The sequence below is a fragment of the Peromyscus eremicus genome, chromosome 8b (assembly GCF_949786415.1).
Source record: "Peromyscus eremicus chromosome 8b, PerEre_H2_v1, whole genome shotgun sequence".
Classification (NCBI taxonomy): Eukaryota; Metazoa; Chordata; class Mammalia; order Rodentia; family Cricetidae; genus Peromyscus; species Peromyscus eremicus.
In genome coordinates this window covers 28337910-28357916 of record NC_081424.1, presented here as the reverse complement: position 1 = coordinate 28357916, position 20007 = coordinate 28337910, and the positions used below count along the sequence as shown (strand labels likewise).

General features: G+C 37.1%; 1 protein-coding gene across 2 annotated transcripts in view; it reads left to right on the top strand.

Moving 5' to 3' along the window:
* Ptprk (protein tyrosine phosphatase receptor type K) overlaps positions 1-20007 on the top strand; it is a 457202-nt gene that overhangs the window by 332213 nt on the left and 104982 nt on the right. For both annotated transcript variants that reach the window (XM_059272616.1, XM_059272615.1), the window contains exons 8-11: positions 8531-8833; positions 13742-13851; positions 15200-15401; positions 18269-18374. In XM_059272616.1, the coding sequence (XP_059128599.1) occupies positions 8531-8833; positions 13742-13851; positions 15200-15401; positions 18269-18374 (721 nt within the window). The remainder of the gene's footprint in view (positions 1-8530; positions 8834-13741; positions 13852-15199; positions 15402-18268; positions 18375-20007) is intronic.

The window sequence follows — 20007 nt, the reverse complement described above, 5'->3', positions numbered from 1 at the left end:
CTGAATTGGAATCATCTTAAGAGATCTTACAGGTGAAAAGAAGTGTTCGAAGCCTAATTTTCTTTACTTCTGAAAGTAAAAATATCTACTCTTTTATTCCTAAAGTTTAAATTTTACCAGCAAATGCTGTGGGCCAGTATCTATGGTAAGTGTACAAAGTATTCATGTCATTTTTTTCCGAACCATCCTATGAAGAAGGTAGTTTATTTCCTGTAAGGGATAACAAGACATTGAAAACCCTCTCTTAGATCTTGCCGTGGCTGTTTACAGCTAATTTGTAGTCATATCAATGCTTATACTATGTGTTATGAAATTGTGTTTTACAATTTGCATTTTAAGGATAGCAAAACTTACTACCTTGTTATGATTTTGATTTGTCCTAATGGTACAAATTTTTATGAGAAAAAAATGAAGGTTGTTTCTACACAAGTAGATGATGGCATTTTCATCTATAAATTAAATATCCCTTTCCTTCCTATTTTCTGCAAATATATACAGTTACCTATAGGAATTGCTTTAAGTTTTCTTTAAGTAACATGTGACACACAAAATAAGCTGAATCAGTGTGTGTTCCTTGAGTTAAGTTGCATGATCTGACACACTGTAACAACATATATGTAAGTGAAACCTAGCAACCAGTTCCTGCATTCTCAATTAGCCACATTGTGAAAACTGGATCTATTGGGCAGATCTGAAAGAAGACATATCATTGGAAAAGAGGGCCGTTGTCTTTTTCTTTTTAATTCATGCTACTCCGGTAATTTTATTCTTTAAAAAAAAAATCCAGCTGTTTTCTTAATGTTATTACAGATTGTATCCTAATGTGTAGTGTGTTGTAAGCTTCAGGAAGGCTCTAGAGGACGATGGGAATGGCTTGTCTTGTAATGGGATGATGCGCTCAGTAAGTTCCGATGACACCTGGTAAATATTACTGGGACTCTGCAGGATAGCTGAGTGAGCCAGACACCCTCTGTCACAGTGCATCCCTTGAGTCTAAGCATGTCACTTCAACCACTCAGCCAGAAACCCGAAAGAACTGACAGTTGCTTTGTGATTATTCCTGGTCCTGAGGCTCTCTCATGTTACTAATCAAGTCATCCCCTCAACTTGCCATTAACGCAACCTGACCCGTGGGAGCAGAGATGAAATTATTTGGGCATGGCTAATGATGCTGTAACATTGAAAAGACATGAAATGTAAAACCTTGATCGTGCTCAATTCTCGCCATGAGAATAAGAACAAAAACACAAACACTTGTAGGTAAGAATAGAAAATACCTTTTTAGGCTCTCACACTTCCCTTTCCCAAGGTGAAGCATCATTTCTTTTTCTTTTTATTGATTTTTTTTTTAATTCACCCATGTTCCAAAATTTTATCTCAATCGTCCTTTGGTTCACACTTAGCAAATACCTTCTCTGATGGTCAGAAAATTCACTTTCCTCAAATTTGTTTCAATAGACAGATGGAAATCGTGTTTTGCAGTGAGCTTCTAAGGTTTCTGATGCAAAGACAGCCAGCAGCCAGCAGCTCCAGTCATGCTTCAGTGTTCTCAGTCTGTGGGCATCACTGACAAGCTCTTCCTGTTTTTCTCCTCATGAGCATTGGGATACCCTCTCTTCTTCTCTGACTGACAGCTGGATAATAAGTTTTATCATTAAAAACTGATTCTAGGGAAATGGGATCCCTGCCCTCTGTGGTGAAAGCTTTTGTTTTCATAACTCAGAATAACTGGAGATTATCGCTACAAAAGAATATAAATATTGACGAGTCTTGTTTCACGTTGTTCAACAAGTACCAGGAAAAAAAAAGAAAGAAAGAGAGAAAGGAAAATACTTCTCTTTCATTTTATTGACTTCTACAACTTTTCCTTGATATAGAGAGGTGGCTCAAAGTCAACAGGTCCCTCTGTCCACGTGGCCTTTCGAGAGGGATCAAAGTGGTTCTTCACTTTATTCTACCAAATCGGGTAGAACATGTGATGTATAACTTACTGCAGATGTAAGTCCCACCTTTGATCTGTTTAGAATTGAAGTCAGTACAATGAAACATGATTTCTTTACTTACATGCTAATTATCTAATACTGGCCAGAGATCTGACAGAACCTTTGCCATTTCCTTACATTTTGTCTAGATGTAATATTGCCTCTCACTGAAATAGCTAAGAAGTCAATGGACAATAAATGCTAGACAGGATGGAGAAAATTAGTAAATGTTGATCAACATTCAGCCAGCTAGGTGAAGCCTCGAATTCCAACATTTCTCACTGCATCAAAACAAAAACAAAAACAAAGTTAAGGATAGAAGGAGGGCTCAGCTGGTGCTGGACCTTGTTACCAAGGCTAGCAACTTGAGTTCGATCCCAGAAGGGGATGGAGTCCCACAAATTTTCATCTCTCTTCTACACATGCACATTGTGCACTGTGCAAACATGTACTCCCTAAGTAAATGGAAAACTTAGCAGGAAGCAGTTCTCCTTGAGTTCATGGAAAAGGCAAGTAGAGTAGAGGTTTATGCCGATCTGTTAGTGTGTGTTATCTCTGTTAAGAGAACTTGAAATTCCTCAGACTGTGAAAAGGACTGAACTTGGCATTTCTTATCTGTTCTTTTCTTTCTTCCTCTTCCAGTGCTGTTTATGACACATCCAAGTGCAGGCACTCTTAGGATTTCTCAACTCCTCTGTCGGTCCTAATGACACAGCATCTTTCCAGCCTGACCTCTTGGTTGACAGCATAGGAGAGAAGTGGGAGGGATGTGTTCAGTGAACAGTGATGTCAGAAATAAGTTGAATGGTCCAATAAGGTTGACCATGTGAGTTTGTTTGTTCACTTTTTTTGTTTGTCTTTGTTTTTGTTTGTTTGTTTTTATCATCTTAGTGTGGAGGAGTTCCTGACTTGTTAATCCAACCTCAGATTAAAACATTGTTTTTCTCTGTTGTGCATGGTAACTGTTACATGAAATGAATAAGCTATACTGATGAATTTAAGGGTGTAGCGTGGGAACAGATTTCTTTCTAAGCATGCTGGGGGCCTTGGGTTTAATCCTTACCAACAAAAAGGATGGAAAGAGGGGAACCACCTTGATAGATTCTACTACATAGATAAGTTCATGCCCCTAAGCTGAATTCTTACTTGTTATTAAACAATCAATTATTCCCCTTTAAGACGCAAACACACACACACATACACACACACACACACACACACACACACACACACACACACACACACACGGAGGGGGTATAGTGAGATATGTAGATATCATTTTCTTCCAGCAAAAAAGGGTACAATAATTGTAGAAATGTGTGATGAGACCATGTTTGTTACAAAAATAGGTTTTCAAGTCTTAAAACAGTAGATCAATTTTTGCAATTGACAGACCCAAAGACGAAGTTAAGAGAGGAAAACACATCTTATCTGACCATAGTTTCCAGCTTTTCCCCCAGACTCTCCTGTAGTTGATGCTCCAGATGTGTGTGTGTGTGTGTGTGAGTGTGTATTTTTTTAACTTTCTTGAAGCTCTTCTCTTCAATGATGTGATCTCCTAATATTTTATGAAAAAGAATAACACTGTCCAGGGTTGTTGTTTTTTTTTTTCCCACATGTGAAAATGATTCTGAGATTTTAGCACTTTGGTGTTCATGTCTGGTGTATTTGGTTTGTCCATTTCAGTTCATAATGCACAGCAGATTCACACACACACACACACACACACACACACACACACACACACACACATCATTGAGGAGCCGAAATGACAGAGTATGATTCAGAGCAATTTGCTTCACTAACCTAGGGGTCAATTAAAAATAACAACAACAAAAACAAAAATCTCTCCATTCTGGGGAATATCAGTAAAACATGCTTAATTTTTTAGGTTCTAAAGACAATTTAAAAAATCATCCAAACATTAGTATCTATACAAATAAAAGCTCTGGCTGGTAGTGGTGCACACCTTTAATCCCAGTACTCAGGAGGCAGAGCCATGTGGATCTCTGTGAGTTCGAGGCCAGCCTGGTCTACAGAGCCAGATCCATGACAGGCACCAAAACTATACAGAGAAACCCTTTCTCGAAAAAATAAGGGGGAGGGGGGAGATCTGGCTGCCTGGTCTTGATGGTTCCATAATCTAGAAGAAAATGGGCTCAGACAACAATGTTTTTAAAATAATCTAGGAGGACCCACAGAGCATAGCCAATGTTTTTGAGACTGGCATAGTTCCTGGCAAGATCACACTGAGATGAGCGGGATGCCAAAGCAGTCTAAAGGTCTGGTTTCCATTTGACCTCTGCTGGTCCTTTAGCTAGTGGGTTTCTAGAGAAGCAGCTCACCTGTCTAAGAACATAAGGAAATGCTGTAGCATGGGATTAAAATATGTGCTAAACTTTGGTGGATTCTCGTGGGTTCTCTCTTGAATGAATTTGTACTTCTATATTGTTAATGCTCTCTTCCTTTCCAGGCCATGGCCCACACTATTGTTCTGCCTCAGTTCTGTTTCTCTCCCTCCCTCACACTCTCCCTCCATCTCCCCTTCACCCCCTTATCTCTTCCTTCACTGTCTCTCCCCTGTTATCTTCGTCCTCATCCCTCCGTCTCTGAAAGGGTGTGAGTACCTCTTCCCTTTATTCAGGTAGACCAATGCCTCTGTTCAGATCTCTTCATCAGAACGCTTCCCAGTTATTTAAAACATAAATTGCTCCAATTATTGCCTATATGCATTACTTCCTAAAACATAAGTTAGTTCAATTATTGCTTGTTTGCCTTACTTCTTAAATGAGGACATGGTGAAATTGATCTTCGCATTCCTTGTTCCCAGTACACTTCATGGCTAACAGAAAGCAATAAGTACATGATAATGAATCATTATATCATTTCACCTCTTAGTATACAGTATTTTGATTTTTTTCCTCCTTTTAAGAGCATCATAATTTTCTAAGCCATTCTGTGTGAACACAACAGTTATGTAATACCTATTTAAATATATTGAATCCAAATAGTCATCCAGTTTTCCAGATCTTTCCTCCAATGTGGTATCTAGTCTGTCCATCTCTGATGCACCCTTCTTGTCCAACCCAGATTATTTCCTTACACATTGCAGTATTTGGATTTCCCTAACCCAGTGTCTCTACCTATGATGTAGCCTCCAGTTTTTATCTTTCTAAAGCAGCTGTGTTGGCTTTGTTAACTTTCTACCCAGAAACTATTAGTTCAAGTTCAATTCAGCCTCCTACGACAACATCAAAGTTTGCTCACTGCTTGTCCAACCAGTCTTTTCCACATTTTTATCCAGCTGGGTATTTGTAAAGTTACCAAATGGGAATTCATGGTTTTCTTTTTTGCAATTATATTTCACATTTCTTTTCATCTTATTTCTCTTACTATTGTATTATTTATCCAAAGTATGTCTGTAGAACTAGACTTTGTCTTCTGAGACTCAATGCACATGCCTCCTGTATTTGACAAGCAGGAGTTATCATTCCCTCATGGGTTCACAGATACCGTTATGTCTCCCTTATATCAAAATGTAATCTTTTTCTTGTTTTATCATCTTTAATAAATAAGAGGTAAGCTCCTTAGGCCTAACAATATGTTTTATTCATTTTACTACCTTCTGTATCATTTTGCATACCTTTAGAAGAGTCCATTTTTGTTTCATAATAGATGAATAACCAGTAGGCATTTTTATGTGACCATTTGCTGCTTTAAGATCTCTACATTATTGTGTTTCTCCCTACGGTTCTGATAAAACCTCGCTGTATCACTTTTTTCAATTCTCGTTTTGCCTATATTTCTTTTAAGTGAGCATGAGAAGAAACTGGGTTCCAACCCGGTCCAGACTATGTAGTAAGATAAAAGAATGCAGAATTATATTTAAATATCTATTTAACAGGAGTAGGATAACTGATCACCTAATTCAATCTCTGGGAGCAGAATTGCAACATGCTGACTTTGTTGAAAGACTCATCTTAGAAAATTATGTCAAAAATTATTTTGTTAATCACGTATCAGCACTGAAATTTTGGTGGTGGCATACACGCATAGGATGGACAGTGTACTTTTTCCTGATTTGTATTGAGTTTCATATGCAATTCACTATGAATGCCAAATGAATAAGCAACAATCACATACACACAAACCACGTTCTCCAAGTGCAGAGGTGCACTTTTGCCTAATTAGTAATTGTCCTAGTTTATTATCTGTTGCTTTGATTTAAATAAGTAAATAAGTAAGCAAATGAATAAATAAATAAGTGGCCAGAAACAACTTAGAGAGGACAGGGTTTATTGCTTCTTACAATTAGACTCCATCATTGCAGGAAGCCAAGGCAGCAGCTCCAGCAGAAACCCTGAGGCAGGACCCGAAGCAGAGGCCATGGAGGTGTAATACTTACCTGCTTGCTCGCCACAACTTGTCAGCCTGCTTTTTTATACAACCCAGAACCACCTGCCCAGGGATGGCCCAGCTCCAGTGGGCTCTTCCCTCCCACATCAGTAAACGTCAAGAAAATGCCTCCTAACCTTGCCCTCAGGCCAGTCTGATAACGGCAATTCCTCAGTTGAGATGCCCACCTCCCAGATATGTCTAGGTTGGACAAAAATTAACCAGCACAGTAATTAATCCATCTTTTGCTAACTCTGAGCTATGTGAGGACTTAGGGTGCACATCGGCGCTGACATCTTCCATGGTGTATGCAGTGGTATTAGATTGTGGAAGAGCTACAAGCTGAACAAGGAGAGGAAGTGAAAAAAATAAATGTTGAGAGAGGGTGATGTCTCAGAGACAGAGAACTGCATAGAAAGAGGAAACACCAGAATCAAAGGAGAGGATCAGTATAAGAACGTAGTGTTACTAACCAGGAGATTTTTATCAGTGGTGTTGTCTGCCATTGATACATAGGAGTCACTCATTCATATATTCTAGATATTTTCTTACGGCCTCATTCTGGATACAAATGAGTACTTTATAGACAGGCTTATGGTTCAAATTGACTATGGCCACTGAAGAAAGTCTTGTTGCTACCCAGCAATAGTGAAATTACAGTATTTCTGGAGATAATTGGAGTTACTCTTTGATCAGCTGCTGGACACCAGAGACAAAGATTGATCCAAATTGGAAGAATCACCAGGTCTTGGTATGGATCACCCCATGGGGAAGGTATTAGCATAGAGTTAGCTATGCAACAACATGTATGATTAAAAGGCCACATCCTCCTCTTTTCTGTGTGCTTAAGACAGTAAACAAGACAAATCAGATACAGCAGGCAGACTGAAGTCGGGAGATTGCCTACCAACAATTGAAATCTAAGCGTTAGAGTTTAGTTTGCATGTGTACATGGGGAATTTTTAGTTTGGAAATTTTAAAGTACTTCCCACTCGGGATTGTTTCCCATCCCACACTACAGCCATTGATCTGGATTTCCAATTTGGGCTTACCATCTGTGTTGCATCCTAATTATTTTTATAGGACCGAGATTCTAATCTCAAATATAAAAATGTATAAAAACACCCAAACTGGGCCTTTTGCCTTTGTTTTTCTTTGAGCCCCCCTGATTTCCAGTTAGCGATGGTATTGACCCTCTTAAGTGCCTTACGGAAGACACCAGTAAGACCTTGAGCTTGGCCTCAGCCCTTTCATTTTTGTCTAATCGATGTCTTAACATTTTGCTGTGTTCTGGTTTCTGTGCTGTCTAGGGTTCACCATGGCCCTGACTTTCATAGAGTAATTATTTTGATTAAGTTAGACAATTAAAGTCAGTCTTGCATGAGGAACGGATACCGTTGGGAGTCAGTGATGGATGGACTCCAGTCTTCTGAGTGTTCCGTCCTGCCAGCCTTTTCCAGCTGAGTGAAAACTCACCTCCTAGTTTGCTTTGTATGACAGCACATGGGTTGTTAGACCTGAGTGTTGTCTAGAAAATAAGTCACAGAGAGCTCAAGAAGGAGAGAAGATGGTGGGAGTATCCACATGGGTTCTTGTAATTTTTCTGAATTCCTATTTGCGTTGATGAACAGCATCATTACTGAAATAATTAGTGTTAATTAATATCTGTGTCATTTTTGGTAAATGGTAGTTTAGTGTTACAATTAGACTAATTAGTACACACCATAGCTTAGTGACATGACAAATCACTGAGCGGCGCACATTGACTCTTGTCCCTTCTGATGTATGAGCTAATCTGCTCGTGCAGTAATGACAAAGAAAAGGGACAGGGAACCGGACAGCGACAACTGTCAGGCATTGTTTCTGCATTTTCTGGTTTTCTCTTTGCTGCCGAGTCCCTGAGTACTACAGATTGTTGTCATTTGATGTTTTAGTTCTCTTCTTACTGTTGAGTCAGCCTCCAAAACTGACCACAATAAAATTATGAATAGGCAGAACGTTAAAACCGAAAGACTCTCTTGACGACACACTAAAAACCGATTCTCTTGACATTCACTGGGTTTGTATATGCTGTGTTACATTCAGTGTTTCACTCTTCCGAAAGAAGTCACGGTCAAGTTGACATCTCTCTGCAACTTTGATTTCTTTTGCAGAACCCATGCGGACCCCAAAGACTTTAAAGATTGCTGAAATCCAGGCAAGGCGCATCGCTGTGGACTGGGAGTCCTTGGGTTACAACATCACTCGCTGCCACACTTTCAATGTCACTATCTGCTACCATTACTTCCGTGGCCACAATGAGAGCAGGGCAGACTGCCTGGACATGGACCCCAAAGCCCCTCAGCACGTTGTGAACCATCTGCCACCTTACACAAATGTCAGCCTCAAGATGATCCTAACCAATCCAGAGGGAAGGAAGGAGAGTGAAGAGACGATCATTCAAACCGATGAAGATGGTATGTTCATGTTTGTGGTCTTCACAAGGGGGGCAAAGAATACTGTCATTCCTTTTAATTTATCATACACTGTCATTCTTTTAAATTTGCCATACACTGTCCAGGACTGAACTCAGAAATCTACCAAATTGTCTCAGCCCAGTTTACCTATAACAGACCTACCTGGTATTCTTCATAAAATAATACAAATACTAAATACTAAATGGCATGCACCCATGGCGTCTTATTTTGTAGACCAGGCTGGCCTCGAACTCACATAGATCCACCTGCCTCTGCCTCCCGAGTGCTGGGATTAATGGCATGCACCACCACTTCCCGGCTAACCCACAATGTCTTTTTAAATAAAATGATAGCAGAAGTGGCAATGATGCCTAGAGCTTAAATAAAGATTTTCTTACCAAACGTAAAAACAGAAAGAGTTGTTATCCACACCACTCGATCAGTTACCTAGTGGTAAAATTCACTTTCTTACAAATTGTGTGTGCATTTTATAAATCATTCTAGGTGCTATTGTTTTCCTAATATTTGAAGACAAAATACTCCATTTGATTGCAAGTGGTCTTTTTCGATGAATTAAAACACAAAAAACACAGGACACTTTTCACTCAAAATAAAGATCCTCAGAAGAAAATAGCAGGCCATCATCTTTAATAGATTTTATTACCATCTAAGAAATGTTGTTCATGAAAAATTCAGTAATAAGAATACATATTTATATTAACATTAGAATATATATAGGCCTTTCCCCTAATGGTATGGTGCCTCATTAATATGAATACAGTTCATTTTTGAACAGAAATATATGCAAAAATTCCAAATCTGTTATTATTTTACTAATAACTATATATTTTAGGATGACACTTTAATACTTTATTTTATTGTCTTTTTTTTTCTTGGTTTTTTTTCAAGACAGGGTTTTTTCTGTGTAGCTTTGGAGCGTGTCCTGGATTTCACTCTGTAGACCAGGCTGGCCTCAAACTCACAGAGATCCGCCTGCCTCTGCTTCCTAATTGCTGGGATTATAGGCGTGCGCCACCACCACCCAGCTGTTAATTGTCTTTTATAAATGAACATATATTGGGGGAAAGTGCTATATAATAATCTGAGGCTAATCTTAACAGGAATTGGCATTTACCAATTGCTTCTATAACCAGTAAATCCTTCCGTCTCTTCTTTTCCACAAACAAAGAAGGCAGTCAGATTTTTATAACTTTTTTTGTTAATTGCAATATATTTTTAAACAACATTTGGTTATACAAAGGAAATATGTTAACAAACAAGTAATGAAATTGCTGTGGAATTTTGCACTGAACTGATCAAACTCATAAAATGGCAAGGTTGATATTATGTAGGATCAGTTTTATAAATTAGAAATAACACTTCTCCATTGAATTTCAGTAGTGTTTTCAGGTATACTTTTATTTTAACTTCTGTGTTGAATGCTATATATATATATATATGTATATACACACACACACACACACACACACACTTCAGTTATACAAAAGTGCACATTATTGTTTCATAGTATGACTACAGAGTAATCCCTATGCTGGTATCCCATATGGTAGGCTATTTTCTTTTTCTTGTTGGTTTTCTCTTCAATAAGTAATACTTAATGACTGATGTAGAAACTTTCATGGAGTATTTGTAACTCATTCTTCATGGCAGCTCGTGTGAGCTTGAGTTTCTACACAGAATACTTGATGTATCCCAATGTTCTGAGAAGAGGAGGAATAACTAAATCATGCTTATTGTTGCAGCGATCGATGGATTATGATGATCCAATTAAGTCAGTCTTGCTAAATTATTGCTGCCCTATATACATAGAAAAAGAATAAATTATCAACCATCTAATAAAATGATATAATTGTGTGAAAAGAATTCTGGGGACTTCCATAAATCAAGCTCCCAAAGCTAGAACCATTTCCCACTAGAACCTTAGGGTAGAATTTATACTTAATTTATTACACGTGCTTTTTAATGCATGGGCAGAATTTTGTGTATGAGGTTCTGTTTTCATTTTTTATTCTGGCATTCATGAAAATCAATATTATGAAGTTAGCTCAGCAGAAAAGCCTGGTTTGGGGACATTTTTTAAGGCTACAAAGCTATTTTAAAATGTACATTTATTATGTTTTAGAGGCTATAATGCTTATTTAATATAATCTTTCTCCATACCTATTTCATTTTTCTTTTCCGTTTTTGAAGTTGTATTTGAAGGACTTTCTCTTGCTCAAGACAAAATTAGCTGAAACAGCTCTCAGATAAGTCATAGGCACAGGAACGAAAGTCAGCACTCTGTCTCCATTAAAAGTTGTTGGTGTGGAAATGTGAAGTGACAATCCCCATAGTCTGTAGCTAGGCATGAAATGGCTTTAAGAGCTTCATGCTGTATTTAGGCAAATCATAAGTGAAGTGAGACATTGTCTTTGTGTATAGAGATATCATCCCTGTTCAGATGCAGACCATAAATGAATGTAGTTGGTCTGTGCCCACACCTCATCTACACTTCCTTTATGTGTATGTTAGTGGAGTATTAATTAGTCCAAGTCATGATCATATATGTGGCATGTCTTGGGCATGATTTTCTTCCATATTTTCAGTCTTGAAAATAGAACTTATAAATACTTCAAGCAAAGTTATAGCAAAGTAGACCATGTGTTAGAAGGGGATCAAAATAGTAGTGAAACAACTTTCCACTTCTGTCCATCTTTCAGTGCAGAAATATGCAAATATTTTGAACCATCCCTAAATCAGAATAATTTGAAATCTTTTCATTCTATCTCGTAGTACTTATAGGCCAAATCTTGGTAGACAGGCACAGGAGTTTTCATAACAATTCCTCACTGTTTGTTGTTCAGACTCTTCCTATTCATATCTGCCACTTTCCCTGACAAACTTGTGAAGAGATATTTTCCTTGATTGTAGTCATAATCAGAATCCACAGATGCCCAGATATCCCCTTGCTCAGTGAACTGGGAGCCGTGGCATTGCCAGACATTCACAGAATGCTTGTCAGGCTCTCTGCCCTGATGGACACAGTAGCCCGTGCCAACAGCATGGAGCATGGGTAAGGATTGGTTGGCTGACAGGGCCATTAGCATGTCCAAAGATAGCCATGCTATCTGTTTATTACGGATTTCTTTTTTTCCTATGGATTTCTTTCTTTTTTTGTGCACCTTGTGTTGCCTGTCTCAGAGGTCATAGAATCATTCACAGTCTCCTTGTAGAATGAAATAAATCTTAGTCTGGTGGCATATCATTCAGAACTTCTTGCGGCTGCTAGCCATGAAGAAATACATTTCCTTTGATCCAGTGATTTTTAATTTATTTCAATCCTCATGAAATTGCTCTGTACTTCGAAACGGCATTTCTAGATAATGTCATGTGTGAAGTTCACTGAAACGTTAGATTCAGGGAAAATATTAATTAAAAATCATACTTGCCCAATACTGGGTTGATATTTTAAAAACAAAATTTAACTCAAGTGTGTGAGATATGTATTGTAAAGCATGATTAGAAGAAGAATCGGGATTGTGTAGATAGTCAGGTTTTAAAGTAAAATCTGTAAAAGAAAATACACAATAGCAGAAATATCTTGTAGCTTGTCAATAGTAACTGATACATTGCTAATTAATGACTCAGGAATTTGCAAATTATTAAACCTTTGCAAATAAGGACTGGAGCAAAATTACTAAGGAGTTACAATTCTTGCCTAACATGCATGGAGCTTTGAATTAAGTCCCCAATACAAATGTGGCATAAAACAGAGCATGGAGGTACATGCCCGTAATCTCAGCTTTCTGAAGGTAGAGACAAAGGATCATACATTCAGAATCATCCTCGGCTACACAAAGAGTTCAAAGTGAACAAGTACATTAAACCCTGTCCAAGCCAGAAAGCGGTGGTGCATGCTCCCAGCACTTGGGAGGCAGAGCCAGGCGGATCTCTGTGAGTTCAAGACCAGCCTGGTCTACAGAGGGAGATCCAGGACAGGCACCAAAACTACACAGAGAAACCCTGTATCGAAAAACAAAAAACAAAACAAAACAAAACAAATTCTGTCCAAAACAAACAACAAAACAGTAACAAAAAATAAATAAATAAGAAAGAAAGACTACAGTAAAGTACTTGAGATAGCTCAGTGGTGAAGTACTGGCTTTCGTGTACAAGGCCCTGAGCCCCACCCCATCCTCAGCTCTGACAAATGAATACACCAAGCAAATTGAGAGATCTTGAATCCTGAACCAGCTTGTTCTTAATAAGCTATTTCTTAGCTGAGAAAAAGTAAAAGCATGAAGCAATTACATTTTAACATATTCATCTTTAACAACTTTTTAAAAATTATAATAACCAATGCTATCTTTTTAATTATAGAAAATTTAATAAGTATAGCTACAAAAGTCGGGGTGATTTTTAATGGGCATTTTAAGTCAGTGCTATGTGATTTGGCTTTTGAGTCTAAGGAGCGTTAATTATGATTATAATTCATTATTTTATGAACTTCGTTGATGGAGCCTCTTTAGGGTATTATCATAATCTTCAAAAAATCTTTTAGGGAAATGCATCTCTGTTCTCGAAGCAAATTACAAATAAGAACTTCATGTTATTAGAGGTATACAACAGAGGAAACCAGAGTACATGACTATGCAACTCTCCAAGGTGATTGAATATTCATTTGAATAAAAATAACTTTACATTTCTGCATTTCTTGCTTTAGAAACTTACAGACTGACATCCTGTGTCTGTTATCAGGGTCAAATCTGAATACCGTTCATGTACTGATTTTATTTTTAAAGACACATTTTTCACTTGATGACATCTACTTTGAATGGTGTTTATTTTGTTGAGGTGATATATTTTCGACTTTGCATATGTGCTTATCACTAATACGTGTATTTATAGTGCCCGGTCCTGTGCCAGTCAAATCCCTCCAAGGAACATCCTTTGAAAACAAGATCTTCTTGAACTGGAAAGAGCCATTGGAACCAAATGGAATCATCACTCAGTATGAGGTATGGGAACAACGGTGGTGCTTTTTGGCATGTAGATACAAGGAGGCCAGAGGAGAAGACTAAGTAAAAATAATGGAAAGGATGGGGATGAGAATATTAAGACATCATCAGCTCTCCTTTGTTCTAATTCACGAATTATTTGATTTAAAAATTGAAAATTTATCACTGTACAGTACCGAAGATATTCAAATTCTTGGGATATATGCTAGTTTTGGCGTCTGTGTATGTGTGTAACTGGACTTTGTCCTTGTCAAACTCAATTAATGGTTATAATGAATAATTACATGTAAGAATGCTAAGTCCCTGTTTCTAAAATTAAGAAAGCAATATCACACTGTGCTTAAGGAGAGGCCATTGAATGCCTGTTTTTCAAAGTAAGTAATTAATAGCCCCCAGAAGCAAAACAGATTAAAAACCCATTTCAAAATTTCATTGTACCTTTGAATATCCATCACTATATTTTCAAATGTAAGAAGCTAAGGAGAATAAATGAATTTTTAAATATGTTTTTTTATTGAAAGAGAATTTCATCCCTTTCAGCCATCACTGACATGGACATTTTTAATTGCACAGTTGTGAGGTTTCCTGCTGTATAGTCATTCGGGGCTGATGATAGAATAAACATTTCTATTTCTTGAGCCTAAGCATGAATTATAGGAATGAGAATAAATGTTTTTTACTCTTTTAGTATATTTGAGCACTAGTTTTCTATAATTTCTTTTTCTCTTTGTTTTGAGACACAATTTTACTAAGTTAACACAAATTGGCCATAAAATCACACTGTAACTCTGGCTGACTTTGAACTTGCATCCCTCTCGCAAATAGCACAGATTACAAGCCTATGCTGCTAAGTGTTGCTAGAACTGGCTATGTGTTCCTTAGACAGAAAAGAGAAGAAGAATTACATACTTGTGATGAAGCCTTTCTGTTCTTTACATGAAAGTGTGTAACAAGAAATGTTGTATGTAGTGTGCATATTTAAGTATATCAGTTCCTTGGCAGATGTTCTAAGACAAATATTTGACAAATTAGATATGCAGCTATATATATATCAGTAGGGAGATGCTAGATGATAGAGAATTAATGAGATAGATTAGCTAGATCGATAGATAACAGATGATAGAGTGGGGGTGAGAGAGAGAGAGAGAGAGAGAGAGAGAGAGAGAGAGAGAGAGAGAGAGAGATATGAATGACAGATACCAGAAGTAACCATACCAAAATAAAAAAGGAAAAGAAAGGAAAAGCAATGATGCCTTGAGGCTCTTGCATGCTGTTATTTAGAAAGGACGTATTACAATGTATTACGCCTTCAGTTGATACATAATGGGAACTATCTTTGCTGCAATAGGTGAGCTACAGCAGCATAAGATCATTTGACCCTGCAGTTCCAGTGGCTGGACCTCCACAGACTGTATCAAATTTATGGAATAGTACACACCATGTATTTATGCATCTCCACCCTGGAACCACCTACCAGTTTTTCATAAGAGCCAGCACTGTCAAAGGCTTTGGGCCCGCCACAGCCATCAATGTGACCACAAATATCTCAGGTAAGCAAATGAGTAACGTAGAAGCCAAACAGTTCACACTCCTGGTTTGCAATTGCATATTCTAGACACTCAGTTATATGCTTTATCGTATAGTCTCGTGAGTCATTACTATCATTATGTGAGGTCAAGGGCACTTTAATTCACCCATTTGAGAATAAATCATTATTGGTTATATATTTTAATCTAAACACTTTTCAAGCAGTCATTAAAAATGACAACAGTCTTAAAAAGTTAGAGTATTTCTTTACTTCAAATATTTCCAAGTTCATTATATATAATAATAGGCCCTTTGTGTGTGTGTGTGTGTGTGTGCTTTTGATTATTTATTTATGGTATCAATTGTGTGCTATAAATGGGTGGTATTTAACAAGCCATAGTGGTCTTTCACTCTAGTATTAGAATACCTCACATCTTGTCTCTGTCCCATTTTCTCTAACATTCTGATAATTATGAACAAATGCCAGCTGTCCTTTTCTGCTCATAAAAATCTCTCACATAAATGCCTCAAATTTTCAGAATAGGAACTTGCAAGAGACTCTTTAATTGATAAGTAAATATAGCTAAATTTCACTTTCTATTATGTTCACTTTTCTAATTTGCATTTGACTAGATTGTTTACAGATTCTAATTCTCCTTCAGTCAAATCAGCCATTAAACCTGATTAAGTTCCTGTTGGACATTGTTATCACAATGTTTCCTAAGTCTATTCTAGGTAAAATATTTCATCATGTTTAAGATTACCAAAAAAAATGCATGTACTATATGTAACTAAAGAGTTAAATTTGAAAATTAAATCTTTTGAAGGTAAACTACATAGTGTATCAAGAATATTTCCTCATCTTTTTAATAATTCTATTTAATATATAGCAGTAGCCCCTTGAATTCACATTACACATTTTTAACATTGTCGTGAGTCTAAAATTTGCATCATGAGTAAGATATATGTATCTAAATTGTTTTAAATTTTATTTGGAAATGTATTAAATAAAATAGAAGTTTTAAGAATTTATGTCATGAATAAAAGAAATTCCAATATATTCATTTGCATATGATTTGATTTATATTAGTATTCTAGTAAAATTGATTTTGTAAAATATCATCCATTATATTAAGAAATGATAATATATTAAGCTGCCATTTTCTTCCTAATGGAAATCATCAATTTAAAATATTTATTAAATCACTTTGTTAGAAAATAAGATGGGGAATATCATGACAAACTTCCTCCCTTCTAGATTTAGCAACAGTTGAATTGCTCTCTAGAAATTGCTGTAAAATTTACATAATCTTATAAAACAGAAGACACTGGGCAACTATGTATTTCTGATATATAAATACACACACACACACACACACACACACACACACGCGTGCACACACACACACACACATTTTCAAGTTTTAGACACCCTATTCAACATGATGTTGAACAGAAAATTTCTAATTACAGACCAAAGCACCAGTCTAGCTTTCTTCCCCCCTCTGAATTATTTAACTCCAATTTTACTGTTGCAACCTAAAACTGTGAACATTTTCTTGTACTTTAAAAGCTTAGTTCCTGTTGCTGTGCTTTGGGAACAACTGGTTAGTGTGAAACTGCATAAATTTTAAGATAATGTATGGCTGTCTACCCCTTTGGTCTAGTCACTGTACTTCCCAGCGTTTAAAGTATTAATGGAGGGTGCTGGAGAGATGATTCAGCTGTTAACAGCACTAGCTGCTCTTCCTATGGATGTGGTTCTGATTCCGAGCACCCACAGGGCATCCCATAACCATCTAACTCCAGTTCCAGTGGATTTGATGCTATCTCCTGACATCCACAGGCACCAGGAATGTGTGTGGTGCACAAACATACATCCAGGCAAAAGATCCCTACAAACAAAATAACAAAATAATTATACATATAATTAATTTATATAAAAGTGTGCCACTTTTTGCAAAAGTAGCTGTCTGCATCTTTTGATTATGTGAGAGTTTTCTGTGTGTATATTTTCTGTTTGTGCAACTTGGCTTCATAAAAGGCTAATTCTTACTTTTGGTTCCATGTCAAGGACTGTGTTTTATCTTCATGTCTTTATCACAGCTCATAAAACTTTGCATATGCTTTGCATTTAGCAAACATTTGATGAGTGGATGAAGTTTTGTTCTTTTCTTTTTTAAGTATGACCTGACTTGCTAAGGTTAACTGATAATCTACATGTTTCAGTGTAGATTAAACCCTTAAACATCATTCTACATGATAAAAGCCAATGGAAATTTGTTCTATCTCAAGGTTGGGAAACACGAGAACACAAACACTATCCAACATGTTGACAATTTATGTTTTTAACTATTTGCCAATTAATATGCTAGTTCTTAGTAACCACAAACTAGGATCTGCTTTCCAATTCACCACGGCTAACTAGTCTATTTCCTTTGTGGTCACATGAAAGTTGTCCAGAGAAGAATATTGGTCCATTCTTTCACCTGTCTAGCGTGAATGGCCATGGCCGCTAGGCAGTCCATTACTTTCCTTCTGCGTGTATTGCCCAGGTCTCATGTGTGACTCTCCTTGTCCCTCTGTCCTGCCTCTTTCTTGGTGGCTTAAAGACCTTGGGAAGCTGAAATCAGTGAGTGTACACAAAGTGTTTGGAATATGATGGGTACGAGTCCCCAGGCAGCTTTTTAAAATCCAACAACCTTGCCTTTCTAGCTTCTTCTGCCCAGGATTAAGGTTCAGTGTCATGCTATAAAATAAGGTTCACTGCAGTTAATTAGGAACTAAATTGATTTTCCTTTAAGGGTCAGATCATTTATTCATAGCAACCTATAATATATTGCTACAAATCGATTGAACTTTTTTTTTTTCCATCTCGGTCTTTTCTCAGCTCCGACTTTGCCTGACTATGAAGGAGTTGATGCCTCTCTGAATGAAACTGCCACCACAATCACAGTATTATTGAGACCCGCACAAGCCAAAGGTGCCCCTATCAGGTAAGTGGAGGCACGTTAAGAGGAAAAGTGGCCAGTGGGAAAAAAAAATGTCTTCCTACAGTTGCTTAGCACCAAAGAACTCGGCTCTTTCCTGAAAGCCCTTCATTTCACAATTAATGTCAGGAATGCTTTGATTTTCTTCCTTTGTTTTTGTTTATCTGTTTTTTTTTTTTAATTTGAACAAAGATGATAAAGAGACATCGAGTTAAGAGCAGAATTCTAAAGGCTTCTCTGTGCTGTGGGAGGCTATTGCACTTTCTTTCCTCTTCCTTCATCCCCATTTCACTTCCTGTGTTGGCATCTGTCCTGTAAAAGCGTTGAAGGTATTTGTCAAATAGAGTGAGGAAGTAACTCTTGTCCACCTCTGTATATCTGTTATGATTAATTTCATGGGAGTGACTGAATCAATAGGAAGCTCCGAGGGAATAAGATCAGAAGAGTAATAGCAAATGCAGCCTCTGTGGCCTTTCAGTTCTGAAATTATCAGGAAGTCCATGATAAATATTAAAGTTCAGCTTACTAGTTCTTTCACCTTTTTAATATTAAAATCTCTCCTATTACCTATTACTGCTAATCTCTAAAAAAAAAAATCTGATCCATGTCCTTTTTAGGAATTAGGTCATATTACTTCAGCCTTTAAATTTTTGAAGAAGTATAATTAGATGAGTCTTCAAGACTTCAGCAAGCTTCTGTTTGAAGCCAATAGATATGTGGTCATTTTGTTATCAATATTGATAAGAAAATCAGATAGGTATAAAATCAGACTACAGACAGCAGAATTGAGTTATGTTGTACTGTTTATAAATTCTTTAAAAAGCAGATTAATCTCTGTTCTGTATGTAAAACAAATATACTTGACCTGATATAACTGATGTCTTTTGTCATCAGAGTTGTACAGATTTTTTTTTATACTTAAAAATATGTTGATATAAGAACATGAGTCACAAAGAAAACTTCTAATTCCCATCCGGCTAAAACTCAGAGAATTACCACATTATGGAACAAGAGAGGTGGCTAAGGTTGGTTGTACCATGAATGCTTCTGAAACATCAGCTACTTGAAAATTCAGTCATTGTACAGTGCTGTTTGTGAATCAGTGATCTGTGAGTCATTATGATCACAGATGTGACGAGGAGGAGACAATGCCATATTCACTTGGACTTGGCATACTTCTCTATTGACAAGTAATCGTGGCTATTTGCATGTCCCTACCTGTGCCATTTAATTCGTAGATGTTCAATCTGTTCTTGATTTTTAAGTGGGTTCCAGGACCTTGGGTTTGTCTTTTAGAGTTTGTTAAGGTTTGGAAAGAAGCTTAGCAGTTAGAGAACTGGCTTCACTTCCAGAGGAAACTCGTTCAGTTCCCAGCACCCATTGGTTGGCTCACAAATGTCTGTAACTAGTCCCAGTGAATTGGATGCCCTCTCTGGCATCCACAGGCATGTGGTACATTATGGGGTACACAGACATACATTCAAACAAATAGTCCTGAATAAATAAAAATCTCAAAAAATATTTTAGATATTTAAAGAATGCTGGATGAATTGAGCTTCACTTCATGTATTATTATCATCATCATTATTATTATTGTGCTACTGTGCCACATAACTTATGTGACTGACTCTTTGTTTAC